The sequence below is a fragment of the Trematomus bernacchii genome, unplaced genomic scaffold, assembly GCF_902827165.1.
Source record: "Trematomus bernacchii unplaced genomic scaffold, fTreBer1.1, whole genome shotgun sequence".
NCBI lineage: Eukaryota > Metazoa > Chordata > Actinopteri > Perciformes > Nototheniidae > Trematomus > Trematomus bernacchii.
Genome location: NW_022987608.1, coordinates 1,618,015 through 1,640,514, shown reverse-complemented (window position 1 = coordinate 1,640,514; position 22,500 = coordinate 1,618,015). Strand labels below are relative to the sequence as shown.

Genomic DNA, 22,500 nt, shown 5'->3' with positions numbered 1-22,500 from the left:
AAAAGTAGAAATACTCAGATCTTGTACTTGAGTAAAAGTAGAAGTACTCAGATCTTGTACTTGAGTAAAAGTAGAAGTACTCAGATCTTGTACTTGAGTAAAAGTAGAAGTACTCAGATCTTGTACTTGAGTAAAAGTAGAAGTACTCAGATCTTGTACTTGAGTAAGTAGAAACAGATTAGAAGTACTCAGATCTTGTACTTGAGTAAAAGTAGAAGTACTCAGATCTTGTACTTGAGTAAAAGTAGAAGTACTCAGATCTTGTACTTGAGTAAAAGTAGAAGTACCAGAGTGTAGGAATACTCTGTTACAGTAAAAGTCCTGCATTCAAAATGTTCCTCAAGTAAAAGTAGAAAAGTATTATCATCAAAATATAGTTAAAGTAGTGACAGTAAAAGTAGTCATTGTGCAGATTGGTCCATTTCAGAATAATATATATGATATGTTTTATAATGATTGATCATGAAAGTGTTCTCAAAGCTGGTAAAGGTGCAGCTAGTTTGAATGGCTTTGTATACTGCAGGGTAGCTTGTGAATTTATACATGTAGTGGAGTAAAAGTACACAGTAGCAAAAAATGGAAATACTCAAGTAAAGCACCTCAAAAGTGTTCTTAAGTACAGTACTTGAGTAAATGTACTTAGTTACTTCCCACCTCTGCATTTCAATATTAAATGTCTGCGTCCTCTTCTCTGAGCTTTTCCTCTTTAGACAACATATATGGGCTTCCTGGACTACAGGAAACAGGAAGTGAGAGATTTGGGCATCAACCCCAGAGAGTGCTCCTTCAACCCCGGAGTGTTTGTGGCCGATATCAGCGAGTGGAAGAAACAGAAGATCACCAAACAGCTGGAGAAGTGGATGGAGGAGAATTTCAGGTATGCACCGAGAGCAGTTCTGGAAACGCTTACGTAGCATTTTTTTTTTTCACATATGGGGTTTAAAGAGGAAGCTCTGGAGACTTTTAACCACGAGTAAAAATTCATAAAAACATAGTTAAAACAACACACTTAAAATATATAAAACACAATATTCATTACTGATTAAAAGCAGTGCTGAAGAGGTGAGTTTTGATTTGTGATTGGAACACGGTGAGATCTGGGATGTTACATTCTGGTACTCAGATTAGGCTACTGATTAGATTTTCTTAAAGGTCCCCTATTATACTGTTTTTCATCAATATATTATAGCTCTCAGATATATACAGAACCTGTCTCTGATTGGCTGAAACACCAAACAGATCATTGCAGCATCCCATAATCCCCTCTGTTTCAGCCCTGTTTCCAAAGTGCTGATTCTCTGTCTGTTACTTTAGATGAAAATAAGGAGCCACTCCCCACGCCCCTCTGATGCGGCTTTCACACCAGCGCTTTTCCCTAGCGAGAGCTTTTCTGGTTCAGCTCCGGTTTCCCTTTTCAGCTCCCGCTCTGTTCACACCGCCCAGAGCTGCCGCTGCTGCGTCATGACGTCACAGTTTACGTCGCTGATTTTCTCCCACAACAACAACGGGCCGGGGACTGCGTCGGGTCGATGATCGTGTTGCTTTTAATCATACGAAGCCAGATTAAATTAAATATCGACTTCTCCAACCTTATACTTTTCTCCAGAGTGCCGTGGTTCATTGTTTATTAATGTGTTTCAGCGGCATTTACCGACCGCTGCAGTGCTGGCTGCACTTCCACGGGAGTTTATTCTCCCGTTAGCTCCGGGTTAGCTCACACGGCAGCGGCCGCTCTAAAGTATTCACTGTCTGACTGTCACACAAGCAGCTGATACATATCCCCAGTTCCCCTTAAGTGAATGTGTGTCAGTCTGAATTGACGCTGTTTGGCATCACAACGCTGTTATGAAAGTTTCTCTGGTATAACATGGGTGATGTTAGCATAGCAACCGAAGCTAAACTAACTACTTGCTAAACCGTTTTCTACAGGCACTTTTTACCGGCGTATTTTTCATTATGATTCTACTTGTGATAGTCGGACATGACAACCTGTACAGTCCATGTATCTCCACAATGATCAATAACAGCGAACGGATGGTCAAAGTAAGGTTTCCTGCACGCCTCGACGTAAGAGACGTAAGCGACGCCGCGTCATAGCTCCGAAGCTCTTGCCTCTGGACCGACAATTTTTTGGAGCTGGAAGTGAACCGCATTCCGGAGCTATGACGCGGCGCCGCTGCGGTGTGAACAGGAAAAACCGGCGCTTTTCAGGCTCTAGCTCCCAGCAGGAGCTGGAAAAGCGCCGGTGTGAAAGGGGCATCTGAGAGAGATTTGGTTACAAAGAACTCAATGGTGCTCTAGGAGGAGATTCAGGTGATAAGGTGGGGGGGGGGGGGGGGGGGGGTTACCTTGGTTGCTGATTGGCTAATGGTTACACAAGACAAAACACCGTTATGACATCATAAAGTGGCCAAAATCTGATCAGCTCATTTTCAGACAGGTTTTTATATAAATGGATCAGGACAAAAAGAGAGAGAATCTTTGTTCCTGAAACTTTCAGAGTCTCTTTCCACAGAGGGGACACATGTTGATGAAGAAGAGACATGAAGAAGAGGGGACACATGTTGATGTAGAAGAGACATGAAGAAGAGGGGACACATGTTGATGTAGAAGAGACATGAAGAAGAGGGGACACATGTTGATGAAGAAGAGACATGAAGAAGAGGGGACACATGTTGATGTAGAAGAGACATGGAGAAGAGGGGACACATGTTGATGTAGAAGAGACATGAAGAAGAGGGGACACATGCTGATGTAGAAGAGACATGAAGAAGAGAGGACACATGTTGATGTAGAAGAGACATGAAGAAGAGGGGACACATGTTGATGTAGAAGAGACATGAAGAAGAGGGGACACATGTTGATGTAGAAGAGACATGAAGAAGAGGGGACACATGTTGATGCAGAAGAGACATGAAGAAGAGGGGACACATGTTGATGTAGAAGAGACATGAAGAAGAGGGGACACATGTTGATGTAGAAGAGACATGAAGAAGAGGGGACACATGTTGATGTAGAAGAGACATGAAGAAGAGGGGACACATGTTGATGTAGAAGAGACATGAAAAAGTGGATTTTGCACAATAATAGGTGACCTTTAAGCACTTGAAACTGTATTTTACACGTGCATGCTGCAACATAAATTATATTTGTAATATATGTAAATTTGTAAGAGTTGTTTCCGCCTCTTCCTCCTGTCCTCCAGGCAGAACATCTACAGTAGTGCCATGGCAGGAGGAGTAGCGACCCCCCCCCATGCTGATAGTGTTTCACGACAAATACACAACACTGGACCCTCTGTGGCACGTCAGACACCTGGGTGAGATCCTCTGTGCTAATCAGAAGCTAGCTTAGCATCGGAAATGTACAAAACACACTTTTTGAAACAACATTTAAGGTGTTTAGAGGTGTGAGAAGTACTCAGATGTTGTACTTGAGTGAAAGTAGAAGTACTCAGATGTTGTACTTGAGTAAAAGTAGAAGTACTCAGATGTTGTACTTGAGTAAAAGTAGAAGTACCAGAGTGTAGGAATACTCTGTTACAGTAAAAGTCCTGCATTCAAAATGTTCCTCAAGTAAAAGTATAAAAGTATTCTCATCAAAATATAGTTAAAGTAGCGACAGTAAAAGTAGTCATTGTGCAGATTGGTCCATTTCAGAATAATATATATGATATGTTTTATAATGATTGATCATGAAAGTGTTCTCAAAGCTGGTAAAGGTGCAGCTAGTTTGAATGACTTTGTATACTGCAGGGTAGCTTGTGAATTTACTCCAGGTGTATATCTTATTTAAAAATAAGATATAAGTGTGAAATGATGCAGTTTTAACTCGTAAATCTCTCCTGTGTGTGCAGGCTGGAGTCCAGACGCCCGTTATGCAGAGAGTTTCCTGCAGGAGGCGCTCTTGCTGCACTGGAACGGCCCCTTTAAGCCCTGGAGCTACCCTGCTGTGCACCTGGACCTGTGGGAGAAGTGGTTCGTCCCAGACCCCTCCAGAAGGTTCTCCTTGGTACGACCCAAGAGTGAAAGCTAAAGAACATACCGGCCCAGTTCCAAACCGACCCCTACACACTCTCTCACACACTCTCTCTCTCTCTCACACACACACACACACTCTCTCTCACACACTCTCTCTCTCTCTCTCTCACACACACACACACACACACACACACACACACACACACACACACACACACACACTCTCTATATCTCTTTCTCTCTCTCACACACACACTTGCTCTCTCTCTCACACACATACACTCTCTCACACACATACTCACGCTCTCTCTCTCTCTCTCTCACACTCTCTCTCTCTCTCTCACACACACACACACACACACACACACACACACACACACACACACACACACACACACTCTCTATATCTCTTTCTCTCTCTCACACACACACTTGCTCTCTCTCTCACACACATACACTCTCTCACACACATACTCACGCTCTCTCTCTCTCTCTCTCTCTCTCTCTCTCACACACACACACACACACACACACACACACACACACACACACACACACACACACACACACGCACACACACACACACACCCGTTTCTTATTTTTTGGAAACCTGTGTACTGTTTTTAAATGTGATGTTTATGAGCTTCTTGGTCTTGCAACAGTCCCTGTAAATAAACAAAGCTTTACAATCAAATGTCTTCTACACTTCTACTGTTTTCTGGATTATACACGGGTATACGTTTATATCCTTAAAATACAATGGAATCTTCTAGTTTCTAACATCTGCATGATAAAACTGTCTTATTTTGGGCAGTTCACTAGTAAAAGTTTGCAGGGAGGATGTAGGGGTCGGTTTTGCAATTGTCGTTTTTTGCTGGCATTCTAAAAATACTATACTAAGACTTTTTTGACATACTATTCTCGGGAAACCCCAGTTTAAGGCCCCGTCCACACGGAGACGAATACGAACCGAATTCGATATCAAAAAAGTCTTCCGTCCACACGGAATCGGCTCAAGAAACGTGTCCGTCCACACGAGACCGCTCGACCCGCTGTAGTACAAGGTTCAAGGTTCTTTATTGTCAAACTAACATAGCTACAGAATAATTATGTCGTTGAAAATCTTAGGTCACAGGCTTCTCCAACAATGCAATAATAATAATACAGATAGTAAAAGCCGGGCCTGTAAGTGGCGCTGTACTTCCGCCACAACATACACCAAAAGCAGCGAATAAGACCGATGACGATTATAATTATTATTATATTATTATTGTTGCTGATGGTTGTGGTAGAGGAGCTGTACATACAGCACTACAATCTGTATCATGGTCAGTAGCGTCTGGAGCACGAACGCAACCCTGTGATCCGCCATTGCTTTTGTTGTTGGCGAAACGCATCAGCAATGACGCGGTTAACGCGGGGGTGAGCAGGAGAGGCGGATTAATTACTTTTATTAACTACAAGAAAGTCTCTTATGAAGAGGGTAATCATATTTATAAAGATCTTAATGATCTTTAAAATGCTGGAAGGAAAAGGATGTTCTTTTGAAATTGTTTGTTTTGTGAAATGGAGGTTTCTTTCTTAAGCTGTGTGAGACTGTTAACTAATGTTGAATTACTTTACTAACTAGAAGGAAGTCTCTTTTATGAAGAGGGTAATAATAATTTTAAAGATCTTAATGACCCCCTGATCTTGTATTTTTAATGTTTAATTACTTCACACAACTTTAAAGAAGCCCCTATGAAGTTTATGTGAAGTTGTGTTGGGGTAATATTAGAATTAGCTGTATGCAGCAAAAAAAGAGAAGTTTTTATAAAGCGTTTCTGTTGTCTGTACCAGGGGGGTGATCAGAGCAGAAACAACTGTAAACACTTAAAATGCATAGAATTAAGAGTGTGGGGGAAATGAAATTATTCATTTCCAAACATACAAGGCTTCGTCCACTGAAGATCAATGCAAGGGCAGAGTTTCACTCTGTGTGGAATCAACTGTAAACACTTAAAATGCATAGAATTATTCATTTCTGGACATACAAAGCTGCATATACCCCAGATCAATGCAGGGTGATATCACACCTACAGAGAGAATGAGGGGGTCGAGTTTTCACTCTGGAGGAAACAAAAGAAGCACCCTAATGACTCGTTAACCACACCCAAAACACACTCTCTGGACATGGACAAAGGACTCTTTAAAGTAGAAGATCTTCAGTAGACGAAGCCTTGTATGTTTGGAAATGAATAATTTCATTTCCCCCACACTCTTAATTCTATGCATTTTAAGTGTTTACAGTTGTTTCTGCTCTGATCACCCCCCCTGGTACAGACAACAGAAACACTTTTCTTATATTACAAATATAATTTATGTTGCAGCATGCACGTGTAAAATACAGTTTCAAGTGCTTAAAGGTCTTCCTCATGTCTCTTTTACATCAACATGTGTCCCCTCTTCTTCATGTCTCTTCTACATCAACATGTGTCCCCTCTTCTTCATGTCTCTTCGACATCAACATGTGTCCCCTCTTCTTCATGTCTCTTCTTCATCAACATGTGTCCCCTCTTCTTCATGTCTCTTCTACATCAACATGTGTCCCCTCTTCATGTCTCTTCTACATCAACATGTGTCCCCTCTTCTTCATGTATCTTCTACATCAACATGTGCCCCCTCTTCTTCATGTCTCTTCTACATCAACATGTGTCCCCTCTTCTTCACGTCTCTTCTACATCAACATGTGTCCCCTCTTCTTCATGTCTCTTCTACATCAACATGTGTCCCCTCTTCTTCATGTCTCTTCTACATCAACATGTGTCCCCTCTTCTTCATGTCTCTTCTACATCAACATGTGTCCCCTCTGCGTGAAGAGACTCTGAAAGTTTCAGTTTTCTCTCTTTTTGTCCTGATCCATTTATATAAAAACCTGTCTGAAAATGAGCTGATCAGATTTGGGCCACTTTATGATGTCATAACGATTTTTTTGGCTTGTGTAACCATTAGCCAATCAGCAACTAAGGTAACCCCCCCCCCCCACCTGAATATTATTGTAACTTTCAATTAGTTCAGGCAAGACGTCTATGTATCTAAGAGTGTTTTTAGCTGTAAAATACCTCCACATTTTAGTTTTCAGCGTACAGTTAAATCTCTCTACCACACACGCCTTCATATCACTGGCTGTTGCATAATGTGCAATACCTCGTTTCTTCAATAAGGCTTGAAAAACATTGTTAAAGAATTCTTTCCCTGCGTCTGTTTGTATCTTTTTAGGAATCTGACTGTGTGTTAAAATGGTATACCAGTCTTCTTCTTTATTGCCTGAGCATAGGCTTTTTTCGAAAATACATCTATGACTGTTAAGAAATCATTAAAACCATCATTATGTTTGGATAACGACTGCATATCGCAAAGATCAGCTTGAAATTGTTGTAGCGGTCTGAGTACGAAAACTCTGTTTCTTACCAAATGTACCCTTGACGGCTTATGCAAAGTATAGACATCCTGTTCAGATAAAGAATCTGACTTTCTCTACATTTATTTGTTTACCCGTTTCATTCTGTACAGCTCTACGGAGTTTATCAACGCCCCCTAAACTCCCTGGATTAGAAGGAGTGTAATACACCCTTTGCATGACACGTTTCTCAGACATGTTCCCTGTTACCGTCCCAATGAGTACAACAGTTTTCTTACAACACATTTTATTGATTTGTTACATATTCCAACAACAGATTAAAAAAAACATTTTTTCCAAACAGAAAATAAAAACAATTTAAATCAAAAACATGATTGCTAAGAAGGGCACACGAGATCAAGTAAAATAAAAAATAAAAATCAGACATCAAACTCTTCCTATCGTTGCCAAAAGTCCCAAGCTTCTGTTATATTCTTCATCTGGGTCTCGTAGTTGTCAACAAGCCTTTCGTAAAGCTTGCTGATTTTAGCCTCAAAGCGTCTTGTGTTTCTGAGATTGTGAAGAATCGCCTCGGCCGCTCCAAAGATCCTCCTCTCCGACACATGAAGGTTGCACGAGTAGAGAATCCCGAATGGCTGGAAGGAAGCGGTCGGTCCACAGTCTCTTTACCGCTTCCTATTCTGGCATCTCCAACAAACACTCGTGCAGCATTTCACTGGGATGGTCGACTTCTGACTCTCTGAGGGATGGTGGGTGAGGGGCCCACTTGTCGCACAAGGGCTTCCACCACGAGAGTTAACCCACTTTAATAATGCAGTTCTCATTTGGTTCATACAGTCCTGAAATAACGCTCGCCTCATCTGATCTGTCATAGGGCCCCCATCATACTGCAGTCTCTCTTCTGTAAACAGAAAACACAAAACACATACCATTTAATTAACTAATAATATACTATACATCAAAAAAAAATTGAATTCACACACGCACACGCACACGCACACACACACACACACACACACACACACACACACACACACACACACACACACACACACACACACACACACACACACACACACACACACCTAAAATCCCCCTTTGTTCTGTGAAGTCAAACATTATTTTAGAGGGCTACTTTCCCAAAGCTTCTAAACCATTATGAGCCATAGTGCTGTTACACAATAAATACAACAGATGCACAGAGGTTGTTTAACACACTACATACAACATTTAATAATTACATGATATTATAAAATAAAAGTATTTACCAGCGTTCTTCCAGACCAGCTCCATATCAACAAAGCGCAGAGAGGAATTACAGTGTTGTTGCTTCATTATCTCCTGGCAGAATGGTCACGTGTCTCTTCATGGTGAAACTATACCTCCTTTTAAACCAAAAGAACAATAGCCTGGTCAATGGCTCAATAAACTGAGAACCAATCGGTTTAATCCTGATAGTTTAACAAATTAGCATTACCTTTGTTTTTTCTGGCAGAGAAAATACTTTTTAAACGTATTCTTTTATATATATATATATTATAAGATACACATTAAAAAAATATGTAGATACACATTACAAACATGTAGATACACACAAAAAAAAAAGATTGTACATTTTTCTTTCTATATCTTCACAAGAAAATAAATCGTGAAAAGTTTTTTTTTAAATAGCTAGAAAAGAAAAAATGGAGCTTAACTTGAAGCACCAAAGTCCTTCAATTCAAATCAAATCAAGTTTTATTTATAAAGCACATTTAAAAGCGATTTTTGGTCGAGCCAAAGTGCTGTACATGTAATAAAAACACTACAATCACAATAAAAGACAATAAATTACAACAGATATATATAAAAAATAAAAATAAAACACAAGGAAAAGTCAGGAGTCGTGCTCCGCTCTGACTAGAAGGCCAGGGAGAAGAAGTGTGTTTTTAGTGTAGATTTAAAAACCCCTAGGGTCTGGGCCGACCTCACATGGAGGGGCAGAGTGTTCCAGAGCCTGGGGCCAGCTGCTGCGAAGGCTCGGAGCCCTCGGGTTTTGAGCCTGGTCTTGGGCACTACCAGCAGCAGCTGGTCAGCAGACCTTAAAGCTCTGGCTGGGGTGTAGCGATGGAGGAGTTCGGCTATACAGGCCGGAGCCAGCCCATTTAGGGCTTTGAAAACAAATAAAAGGATTTTAAAATCAATTCTGAACCGAACTGGAAGCCAGTGTAGTGAGGCCAGAATTGGGGTGATGTGGTCACGCTTTTTGTGGCCAGTCAGAAGACGTGCAGCTGCGTTCTGAACTAGCTGCAGGCGTTTAATTGAGGCCTGGTCCATACCCACATACAGAGCATTGCAGTAGTCCAGTCTCGAGGTTACAAAGGCATTAATAACCCTTTCATTAAAAGATAAATACGACTTGGTTTTGGCCAATAGTCTTATTTAAAAAAAGCAGGATTTGACTACAGTGCTGACCTGCTTGTCGAATTTAAAAGTGCTAGTGAAGGTCACTCCAAGGTTCATGACAGAGGGGAGGATGTTTTTTTTGAGAGAGCCCAGAATATCAACCGGAGAGGCTGGAGGTTGGGGTCCAAAAAAGATTACCTCGGACTTGCTCTCGTTGAGGTTGAGAACATTTTTGCTCAGCCAGGATTTTATCTCTGTTAAGCAGTCCATCAACTGCTGTAGTGAGTGTTTGACATTTGCTTTGAGAGGCAGATATATCTGTACATCGTCAGCGTAGCAGTGGAAGGGAATATTATGTTTAGTGAGAATTGAACCTAGGGGCAGTATGTACAGTAGAAAAAGGATGGGGCCCAGAATCGAGCCTTGGGGAACCCCACAGGTAAGAGGGGCTTTGGCAGAGGAGAAGGCACCTAGCTGTACCGAGAAGCTACGGTCTGTCAGGTAGGACCTGAACCATGCAAGGGCAGAGCCTGTGATGCCAGCGGACTGTTCAAGCCGTGACAGCAGGATGCTATGGTCCACAGTGTCAAAGGCGGCTGTCAGGTCTAACAGCACCAAGACAGCTGGGCTACCTGAGTCGGCGGCTAGGAGCAGATCATTAAAAACTCTTAAAAGGGCTGTTTCAGTGCTGTGCATGGGTTTGAAGCCAGACTGAAACTTTTCATGGATTCCATGCGTGGTTAAAAAAGACTGCAGCTGGGCGTAGACTACTCGCTCCAGGGCTTTTGATAAAAAAGGTAGCTGGGAGATGGGCCTAAAATTTGCGAGAATGGAGGGGTCGAGATTTTTCTTTTTAAGTAGTGGCTGCACCACGGCATGTTTGAAGGCAGCTGGGACACATCCTGAGCTAAGAGAGGTATTTATAAGTAATAAAATACTTGCTCCAACTGAATCAAAAACATCTCTGAGAAGGCGAGCGGGAATGCTGTCTGAGGTGCAGTTTGTCGGCCGCAGGTGCTTGACTACATCCGAGAGAGAAGAGAGGGATACAGGCTCAAAGTGGTCGAGGACAGCAGGGCACAGAAAAGGAGCAGGATCTGGGGTAGCACTAGTGTGGGCTAGCCTAAGAGCAGATACCTTTTCAATAAAAAAAAAAAAAAATGGAGCTTAACTTGAAGCACCAAAGTCCTTGACCCTGTTCATCATAAACAACCAAACATATATATCTTATTTTAACCTTATAGTGTATTTACTTTAAAGAGTCCTCTCCTGCTGATGTTCAGGTGTATATCAGTATGTAGTGTCTCTACTTTAAAGAGTCCTCTCCTGCTGATGTTCAGGTGTATATCAGTATGTAGTGTCTCTACTTTAAAGAGTCCTCTCCTGATGATGTTCAGGTGTATATCAGTATGTAGTGTCTCTACTTTAAAGAGTCCTCTCCTGCTGATGTTCAGGTGTATATCAGTATGTAGTGTCTCTACTTTAAAGAGTCCTCTCCTGCTGATGTTCAGGTGTATATCAGTATGTAGTGTCTCTACATTAAAGAGTCCTCTCCTGCTGATGTTCAGGTATATATCAGTATGTAGTGTCTCTACTTTAAAGAGTCCTCTCCTGCTGATGTTCAGGTGTATATCAGTATGTAGTGTCTCTACTTTAAAGAGTCCTCTCCTGCTGATGTTCAGGTGTATATCAGTATGTAGTGTCTCTACTTTAAAGAGTCCTCTCCTGCTGATGTTCAGGTGTATATCAGTATGTAGTGTCTCTACTTTAAAGAGTCCTTTGTCCATGTCCAGAGAGTGTGTTTTGGGTGTGGTTAACGAGTCATTAGGGTGCTTCTTTTGTTTCCTCCAGAGTGAAAACTCTACCCCCTCATTCTCTGTGTAGGTGTGATATCACCCTGCATTGATCTGGGGTATATGCAGCTTTGTATGTCCAGAAATGAATCATTCTATGCATTTTAAGTGTTTACAGTTGATTCCACACAGAGTGAAACTCTGCCCTTGCATTGATCTTCAGTAGACGAAGCCTAATGAATAATTTCATTTCCCCCACACTCTTAATTCTATGCATTTTAAGTGTTTACAGTTGTTTCTGCTCTGATCACCCCCCCTGGTACAGACAACAGAAACACTTTAAAAAAACTTCTCTTTTTTTGCTGCATACAGCTAATTCTAATATTACCCCAACACAACTTCACATAAACTTCATAGGGGCTTCTTTAAAGTTGTGTGAAGTAATTACACATTACAAATACAAGATCAGGGGGTCATTAAGATCTTTAAAATTATTATTACCCTCTTCATAAAAGAGACTTCCTTATAGTTAGTAAAGTAATTAAACATTAGTTAACAGTCTCACACAGCTTAAGAAAGAAACCTCCATTTCACAAGACAAACAATTTCAAAAGAACATCCTTTTCCTTCCAGCACTTTAAAGATCATTAAGATATTTAAAATATGATTACCTTCTTCATAAGAGACTTTCTTGTAGTTAATGAAAGTAATTAAACATTAGTTCGCAAGCCATACAACTTAAAAAGAACATCCTTAGTTAAAACACATTATATTAAAACTAATCTAGAGAGGCTCCACCCCTATGTTCTCTCATCAACAGTAAAATAAGGGGGGTGGCAGGAAGGGGGAGAGGAAGGAGACAGTCTCACATAACTTCAAAGAGACTGCCTTAATCAACACTAATCATATTAAAACTAATCTAATTTAGACAGGACAATAACATCAAAGGTTAGTTATAGTTATCTCTTTATAAGCGTTTCCATGTCGACGAACCGTCTATATACGATAGAGAACGTTAGCGGAATCAACTGATATCGTCTCCGTGTGGACGGGGCCTAATTGAAACCCTTTTAAATAGTAAATTAAACTTGACTGTAAGTAGGATGAGGCACTAACACTAGTATGATAATCAACACGCACACACACACACACACACGAACATTTAAACCAACAGTTTTTATTTGGATTCTAAAAACTATATTGACATGATTGACCACAAAACCCGGCTCAGAAAGTAATTTCTAATTAAAAAATATAAAAATAAATAAAAAGGATGTTGTTAATGTAGCCGTAGAGAGATGAGTAAAAACTGGAAGCAGGCGTCGTGTTTCCCCTCAGCCGGGTTCACTTTAATCTCCTTTATCTTAACGAAGCGTCATCGAGATGTATTTAATTAGTCCTCCAGCAAACTGCGTCTAAATGTTTCTCCAATACACAACACAGCGGTGATTCAGTCTGTAAACAGCGTGAACACAACAGACTGATAACGCCTTTACACGTGAGAATACGGAAATATCACCAGCTGATAATGTATTTTGAGACATGTTTCAAATCCATTCTAATCGTTGAATTGTATTTTTAAGCAAAACATGTTGGAGTGTCAGCTCATCAAATGTCTTATATCCACGTCATTAAATCAAATGTCTAATGAGTGTCTGGTTAAAGTTAAAACTACGGAAGCCCTGAAGGCCAATTTCTTTTGCTGATAAACCATTTTCTAAGTCTGATCAAAACAAAGCTCTTAATACGATCATGTTTTTCATCTGTAATCATTCCCAAGAAGTGCATCACCACCTCATGTTGTATACAGCGGTGAAAGCATTCGTTGCATTTCTTCATGCAGTCTAGGAACATGATGTAGATTGTGAGTTAGCAGGTAATGAAACATTGATGTTAATTAAAACAAATAATCCAAAAAATCAGCTGCTGAAACGTCCCCGTTTGTACAAATGGAAAACCTCAGAGGAGACGGTTCTCTTTTTAAATCAGACTTAGAAAGTGGATTACAAGTGTTTTTTTAATCTCAAATGTGGAGTAGGAGTGGAGAGTGTGTGTGTGATTGCAACCTGATGTTTGTGAACACACCATATTCTCCTATTTCTTTTAATAAAAGCCAGCGAGGTGCAGAACCCGGCAGCGGGGAAAAAACTTCACGTCTGACATTTAACGACTGCGCGCTACATCCAGAACATTTTAAAAACACCTCCTCTAACACCAGCTTAAGGACAACCGTGTTAACAAAAGAAAAAAAACATTGAGGGGTTTTAATTGTACATTTAGTCACATTAATACAGAATAAACAAATGGCACATTGAATTCCTAATTTTAAAAATAAAGTGGTGCTCGAGGAACTTTCTTACTGAGGAGACGAGTTAAATAAATTACTACCATAAACGTTACATACAAATCTGGAGTAGTATATACAAAGGAGTTATTAGACACAAAAAAAAATCTACAATTTTTAAGTTTAAAGACAGCAGTAGAACCGTTTTTTTTTTACATAGCAGGGTGTGTGTTAACAAGTGGTTTCTGTGTGTGTGTGTGTGTGTGTGTGTGTGTGTGTGTGTGGGGGCAGTCTGACAAACCATGGATATAAAAAAAGTGACGCGTTTAAGTGAGGGAGATTTCTGTACGTGACTTTCTAAATCCCAGCATCCTTTGAGGAGACGTCAGGTATTTTTCACACTGAGTTCATTTCATCAGCTGTTCTGATTAAAGCTGCGTTCACCTCTGACCTTTCTACGAGCAACCAATCAGATTACAGATGAACGTAGCGTCCAAAACAACCAGAAACAAAATGGCGCATCATGTGAAAGCAGCTTCAAATCCTCAGAGATATTACAAGAGAAAGCTCTGAGAGTGAGTTTGCACGTGTCCACAGTCCTTGTTTAACCTACAGTAGATGGCTCCTAAAGGGGAAGCAGCTAAAATAAACAAGTGTGTGAAATTTAAACTCTTTTAACCGTGTGATAATACAATCTGTGTCAGACGGGAACTGAAGCGGACAATATGACTGATTATCTCAACGATTCAAAGACAGAAAAAGCCGTGTCAGTTAACCCGTTACAAATGTGAAGTGAGTGAGAATTCAAAATCTAGCGTGCAGACCACCATCTACTGTAAGTCATACAAGAAACTCATACAACCGCACACCAAAGCATCTCTTGAAACCAAATTAAAATGCCACCAAGCAGAACATAAGGTTGTATTTCTAAGCTCTTGAAATGTGGATGTTTTGGAGATTCAAAGATGTATGGTACAGTTTTCCAGATGTGATTTTACTCATATCAGTTCACTAGCTTTCAGATGAAGAGTAGCTCGTGGGTTAGCTTCTAACGGCTAACTAAACAGCTGTTCATGATGCATAACCAAATACCAACTGAACTGATAGTTTGATAAGATGTTAGTTAATAACCAAATTAGCACCAGTAGCTAATATAATCTGCTTTACCCTCACGTCTGATTTACAGACGTAGAATTGTTCTCTCAAGTTTCTCTGAAAACTCACTCAGTGGAAAAATACCCGACTTTCCCGACAGTTCCTGACAATATCCATCTTTAAAAAAAAAAACATTGTCTCTCCGAAGCATCTCATGATATCCCTCCTCTCAATCTCCCACCTTTTTTAATAAAATAAATCCCCCTTTCTTCCGTCAGCGTCCCTTAAATCTGTCGATAGTGGTTGATCTAAGTAAAAACAGAGCGCAGTGAGGGAGGATTTACGTCTACTTTGTAAACACTTTTAGTGAAAGTTCACACTCAATACCTGACAGTAACTCCCCCTTACCCCCCCCCCCCCCCAAAATCACTTTGATTTCTGCGACTCATTCATGGCCTTCACAGTATCTTCATCGCCCACACACTGCATCTTTCCGAGTCATATTTTTGAAATATGACAAAAAGAAAAAGGGAAATCCTTCATGAACCGTCGTTGAAAAGCTCCTCCTCCGTCATTTCCCCCCCTCTTGATTTCCTCCATCAGGCAGTGAGAGGCAACGAGAGGAACGACGGGTGTTTGCTTTCAGAAGTGTGTGTTCCTCATCGTCTGAGTCCTGTTGTGAACACGGAAATGTTGAGTACCCCAAAGTTTTATGATAGGAATGTATAGTACGGGTCTCCAGCACATAGAAACGTCCGGATGCTAACTTAGGGCAAGTTGCACTAATAGCATTCGTGCGTTAATTAGCAAATGGAGACAATAGTTTTGGAGGTTATTGAGGATGTTGAATCAATTTCGGAAAATGGCCATATATTGACTCCCTGTGGGCTGATTTTGATACATTTTGGATCGATTTTGAAGTCTTAGGGGACTCTGGGTCATTTGAAGTGAACGTAACAATTGTCATCTTGTCCTCCCTATATCCAATGGTCACAAAAGTAGTCAAAATCAGCCCACCAGGAATACAAATATGGCCACTTTCTGGTTAAAACTGCAATTTTTTTTAATCGTAAAAATGTCAGAAACATCCTCAATAACCTCCAAAATTGTCTCAAACTATTGTCTGCATATGCTAATTAACGCTAACTGCCCAACATATGCAAGTTAGCATCCAGGAGTTTCTATATGCTGGGGACCCGTACTATACATTTTGGGGTTTCAACATCTCCGTGGTTACACAGCTGGCAGGTCGACTACAGGTTTTGGTCCATTTTTTAGATCGGTTTTAGGCTCCTCCAGAAATGCTTCAATTCGTCTTTGTGCATACTTCGTGGTCCGGCTGTCGGGGGGGGGGGGGGGGGGGGGTGAGAGGCTGCGTCTCCGTGGTGACACGACAGCGAGTGGTTCATCAGGGACTTTGTTTTTTTTCCTTGTTTTTCTCCTTTTTTTATAACAAAAACACTGAAACGTTGTGACGCAAAGTTATTAGTTCAACACTAGCGAACGGAGCAGAGCTTAAAGTGGTGAAAGGGACTGTTTCTTTCTCTGCCACGCTGTGATTGGCCCGCAGAGATGTCTGTCAGGTGCCCACAGCACTGCTCATTGGTTCATTAAAGAGTCCCGCCTCCTCTTTAGGCGTCTGACAGGCAGCTCTGCACACTGTCCATCCACAGCTGAGCGTTCAGGCTGTCCTGCGCGCAGAAGTTGTAAACTCGCTTGGTCGTCTTGACCTGAAAGAAGAAGGGAATAACATTAACACACACACACACCCACACACACACACACTGTCTGTCTGTCTGTCTGTCTCCTAAAAATATGAACATTTCCTGCTTAGCTCTGTTTTCTATCAAATTAAAATGAACATCTTAGATTTTCTAACCGATAGCCTGCATTATTTGTTGATTGATGCATTTTATGTGTCAGAAATATAATAAACAGCCATTTTGATAACCAATTCTTGGATTTAGATCCAAGTTTCCGGATTATTCGTTGAAATAAACAAGCATTTTGTGGATGTCACTTAGATTTCTTGGGGGAAAAGTAGTTTTTTGATGATAGACAAAATGAACTAACAGAATAGTAACAGAAATTGTCTCTTGCTCCAAGAAAGTAATGTAAATATATAAAATCCATTATTGACCCATTAAAAAAAACCCTACACTTATCTAACATATGCATTTTTCACACACTAATTACCATCTTATTATCTAATGTCATGCGAGGTCACGCTGCTAAAAGATGAACTCACATCAAAGAAGGCTTTCTCCTCGATGTTTTTCGGCGCTCCCATGGCCGACGTTCCCGGATAAACAGACTCTACGTCGCCGAGTTCGATCACGCCTTTACACTCTTTATCCTGCCGAGTCTCGTAGTATCTCAGCTGATAAGATAAGATAAGACTTTATTTATCCCAAAAATACAATAAACACAGCAGCACAATAATAATAAAACTATACACTAACAGTGCTGTAAAAAGAGCAATTAAATATCTACAGGAAACATAGATGGTCACATAAATAATGTAAATATTAACAGTATTTAGTAGGCAGATACATAATTGTACGTTATTATAGAACATTATATAGACACACACACATGCTGCTCTAACAGGGGGATTCTTTTTAGATTTCCATCATTAAAGGTCCCCTATTATCCTGTTTCTCATCAATATATCACAGGTCTCAGATATATACAGAACTGTCTCTGATTGGCTGAAGCACCAAACAGATCATTGCAGCAGAGAGCAGAGAATCTTTGTTCCTGAAACTTTCAGAGTCTCTTTCCACAGAGGGGGGGGGGACACATGTTGATGTAGAAGAGATGTGAAGAAGAGGGGACACATGTTGATGTAGAAGAGACATGAAGAAGAGAGGACACATGTTGATGTAGCAGAGACATGAAGAAGAGGGGACACATGTTGATGTAGAAGAGACATGAAGAAGAGGGGACACATGTTGATGTAGAAGAGACATGAAGAAGAGGGGACACATGTTGATGTAGAAGAGACATGAAGAAGAGGGGACACATGTTGATGTAGAAGAGACATGAAGAAGAGGGGTACACATGTTGATGTAGAAGAGACATGAAGAAGAGGGGACACATGTTGATGTAGAAGAGACATGAAGAAGAGAGGACACATGTTGATGTAGCAGAGACATGAAGAAGAGGGGACACATGTTGATGTAGAAGAGACATGAAGAAGAGGGGACACATTTTGATGTAGAAAAGACATGAAGAAGAGGGGACACATGTTGATGTAGAAGAGACATGAAGAAGAGGGGACACATGTTGATGTAGAAGAGACATGAAGAAGAGGGGACACATGTTGATGTAGAAGAGACATGGAAGAAGAGGGGACAACATGTTGATGTAGAAGAGACATGAAGAAGAGAGGACACATGTTGATGTAGAAGAGACATGAAGAAGAGGGGACACATGTTGATGTAGAAGAGCATGACGAAGAGGGGACACATTTGATGTAGAAGAGACATGAAGAAGAGGGGACACATGTTGATGTAGAAGAGACATGAGAAAGAGGGGACACATGTTGATGTAGAAGAACATGAAGAAGAGGGACACATGTTGATGTAGAAGAGACATGAAGAAGAGGGGACACATGTTGATGTAGAAGAGACAGTGAAGAAGAGGGGACACATGTTGATGTAGAAGAGAGACTGGAAGCAGAAGGGACACATGTGATGTAGAAGAGACATGAAGAAGAGGGGACACATGTTGATGTAGAAGAGACATGAAGCAGAGGGGACACATGTTGATGTAGAAGAGACATGAAGAAGAGGGGACACATGTTGATGTAGAAGAGACATGAAGCAGAGGGGACACATGTTGATGTAGAAGAGACATGAAGAAGAGGGGACACATGTTGATGTAGAAGAGACATGAACAAGTGGATTTTGCATAATAGGTGAGCTTTAAATCAAATTAAAGTCCCCCCCTTTCTTACCTGATGTTTGGTTTTGTCCAGAACAAACCACCGAGGTTTCCATGGCTTCAACAACGCGCCTCTCTTATACAAGATGCCTTCAAAACTCCTGATGGGAGAAGAGGGAACGTTTTGAGATGTTAGGGATTCATCTGACAGCTGAGCAGAGGGAGGGTTTCTAACAGGGACAACTAGTTTGGATTTGATCTGATTTATTTTGATCGTGTAAAACAATAATACAAAAAGAAATAATAATGAAATGAAACATGAGAATTATGATACTGTCCAAACTTAAGCAGTATCAAATCGATAAACACAAATATTATTGACTTACAAATGATATATAAACAAATGATCTACCTAATTACACATCCGAAAAGGCGTGGGAAGAAGTTCATTCAAGAATTCTTTACCCGTCCATATCATTCTTGAAAATTCTGATGTACAATTGAAAAGGTTGCTAGAAAATTATCTCAGTATTATAAAGTATAATTGAACTGTGCCTGTGGCTATGTATGTATTAATATTGAATTATATTACATGTCCTTTGTTAGACGTACTGTGGACAATCCCCTCAGGAGCAATTTGGGGTTTAGTGTCTCACAATAATATCCTGCATTATATTTCTTACTGGAAATGTGTATTTTTAACTTTTTAATACTATTTGATTTCCATTTCAGAAATATTTTGGACTGTTTTGTGACATTGCCTTGTTTTTTATAGTTCACCAACCATGTATTCTGTATTTATATGTAGATATACATAACCCTTAGACATTATATCTTGCTCTCACGAAAACATCACACTGCTAAATAAATAAAAACTCTCTTAAAATCTCAAAAGCAGCAAACACTCAAATCTAGCTAAAAATGAAACTGAAAATGTCCCCTCTGTGGACTAATGGCGCAGTTCCACTACAGCGCGGAGCTCGCTTTAAGCGTGCCGTGTCGTGCCGTGCCCGTTTTTGGTTGCGCTTCCACTAGGCCTAGTTCCGGCACGGCGCGGGGCCACTTTTTCACCTCTTTTCTGGCCCGAGAAAATTGTGGTTCTATCGAGGGCCACAAACGGGCTGAGTTGGGCTGAGTATGCTAAACTAGAGAGAGGAGCGCTGGCAAGAGGGGCTAGAACTACAAAACAAGATGGACATATTTGACCGTGATTTAATTGTAATACACGTTTCAAAATGATGCCGAAGTACAACATACTGATACCCGGTTAGTAAAAACCATGAATTTAATGCTTTGGCAAGTCTGCAGACAGACGGCGGCGAAAAAACCTTTTAAAAATACGTGTTTTCTAGATGGAGATTGGCTAAGCTAACGCAGTATATGCTCCGACCGTCCACACTCACAACAACGGCCTATACAGACATAAATAAACCAGCGACTGTATTCGCCATGACACAGACAGTCTGTGGTTTGTACTTGTTTAACTTTTGTCTAGTTTCTGAACATATATGAGGAGCTGTGAGCTCTGAGTGCTAACAGCTAACGGCTGTGTTGTGTTTCTGGAGTTCTCGTTGAAGATGACGTCACGGCTCCGCCTACACTGCGTTACTATAGTAACTACCCCAGTTCCTAAACTGTAATGGAAGCGCAGCATGAAGTGAGTCGGCCCTGTTAAGGCCAAGCCGTACCGAGCCGTACCGAGCGTGGCCGAGGCCGACCGTGTAGTGGAACTGCGCCATAATAAAGGTGTTCTGATTCTGAATATGCATAGTTCAACTGTCCCTTGTGTATGTTATCCTCTCTAATCTCCTCTGGGTGCCCCACCTGTTCTCGCTCTCGGTGCTCTGGAACTGGCTGTACAGGGTGCTGGTGCTCGGCCTCCCAGGCACCGGGGTGGAGGTGGCGCTCGCCTCGCAGTCCAGAGCCAGGTTGATGGAGGAGCCCACGCCGCTCTCCTGCAGGTACACACCCTGAGAGCGCCGCTGGTGGCTCAGGTTGGACGACATCAGGAGGGAGCTGGAGAACGACGGCTGTGGGAGGAAGAGAGGAGAGTCAGGTTTGAGAGTTTGAATCCATGGGAATGTTGTCAACAACAAAAGGAGGGAGGTATCGCGTAGGCAAGATCTCAATGTGATATACTATTTATTTAATTGTTTATTTGAACCGGGACAGTGCACATTAATGAACATTTTAAACAAAATAATGCTATTAAATGTAAAATAGCCGGATTTTAGCATTGAGCTAGTTTCCATCCGTAGTCCCGTCACATACAACATTTATGAACATAACATTTATATACATGGCAAGCAGCATACAAGCATTTACCACAAGGCAGTACAATGTAGCAGCTATGAAATATAAAGTGCCTACTTGTATCATGAAGGCTTCTGCAGTTTGCCTTACATCCCATACTGACAACAAACCATAGCTTGCTGGTAAGTCAACTTTAGTACACTTTAAAAAACGGTCTGTGGTGCTGAAAATGGATCTAAAACATGCACCATAGCGCCTTTTTCTTAACGCCAGAATCTTTACATTTTTGACCACGTCTTTCAGGCGGAAGCTTTCATACTAAAGACAGAAAAGTACGTACTGTATGGAGGCTCAGTCATTGGTACACGTTTATTTATAAAGCTTTGTTGGGTAAACTCCCGTATTATATCTGCTCTCTGATAACACAGAGAGTTGCAAGCAGCTATTGTCTGAGATTGCATGATGTAGTATTGTTAGATGTGCCAAGAGCAAGGACGGTCTTAGGTAAGACAGCTTTTATGTGCGCAGCTCCACTTGCTTGGAACAATCTTCAGCAAGAATTGAAACTGAGCAATTTCATTCCTCTGCATGTTTTTAAAGCTAGGCTAAATGAAATGCTCGTTGATACTATGGGTACTTGTAAATGTCGATAACTATGTAAATGTAACCTGTAAATATAATGTATGATGTCCTCTATTGTTTGATGTTTCATGTGGAACCTATTTGCTGCAGGTCTCCCAATCTGGTTAAATAAAGGTTTGAAATGAAATGAAATGAGAAAAGACCATTTGTTAGAGTGGATCAGGCGGGCGTAAAATTGAAGTTGCTGCCAGTGAGTGTTTACTTTTATGGACACAGGGCCTAAGTCCCTAACTGCATCCTGCTTTTTCACCACAAGATGTCAGTGGATAGCATTCCCCATTATCTGTGTCTTTAGATCATCCATTCAGTCAGGGTTTAGTAACCAATAGAGACATGTTTGCTTCACCTTGCTCTCCAGTTTGGTCTCTGTTCTCTGCGTGCTCTTGATTTTGTCCCAGGTGTCCTTCCACTTGTCGGCCGTCTGCCCCAGCTCCGCCTCCAGGCTCTGGAGGTCCTGCAGCAGTTTGGTGATGGCGTCGGGCACCACTTTGCTCAGCGAGTCGTAGCACGGCCACACGATGCGGCGCTGAGATTTGGGCCCGGCGCTGTCGGGTTTCTCCGGCGTCTCCTCGGCGACTCGCTCCTGCCGGCCCCTCAGCTCCCAGTCGTACGACGGGCCCTCCGACAGAGTCTCCTCCATGTAGAACTCCCACACCTTCAGGTTGGAGTTGAAGGTGTACGGTCGCAGCACCTGGAACAAAACACGACTCTTTAACACTCTAGTGCTGTCTTTCTAGTAACTGAGAAACCTTTGTCCTACACACAACCATTTCTCTCTCT

General features: G+C 41.2%; 2 protein-coding genes across 2 annotated transcripts in view; one reads left to right on the top strand and one right to left on the bottom strand.

Moving 5' to 3' along the window:
* Positions 1 to 4,110, top strand: part of glt8d2 (glycosyltransferase 8 domain containing 2) — a 13,934-nt gene extending 9,824 nt beyond the window's left edge. Inside the window, 4 exon segments of the mRNA XM_034131548.1 lie at positions 711 to 877; positions 3,206 to 3,248; positions 3,250 to 3,319; positions 3,857 to 4,110. Coding sequence (XP_033987439.1) covers positions 711 to 877; positions 3,206 to 3,248; positions 3,250 to 3,319; positions 3,857 to 4,035 — 459 coding nt within the window. The 3' untranslated portion in view covers positions 4,036 to 4,110.
* Positions 4,111 to 12,715: 8,605 nt separating this feature from the next.
* Positions 12,716 to 22,500, bottom strand: part of LOC117483093 (myotubularin-related protein 5-like) — a 54,044-nt gene continuing 44,259 nt past the window's right edge. Inside the window, 5 exon segments of the mRNA XM_034131255.1 lie at positions 12,716 to 16,667; positions 17,186 to 17,317; positions 18,899 to 18,986; positions 20,650 to 20,855; positions 22,067 to 22,411. Of these exon segments, the coding sequence (XP_033987146.1) occupies positions 16,569 to 16,667; positions 17,186 to 17,317; positions 18,899 to 18,986; positions 20,650 to 20,855; positions 22,067 to 22,411 (870 nt within the window). The 3' untranslated portion in view covers positions 12,716 to 16,568.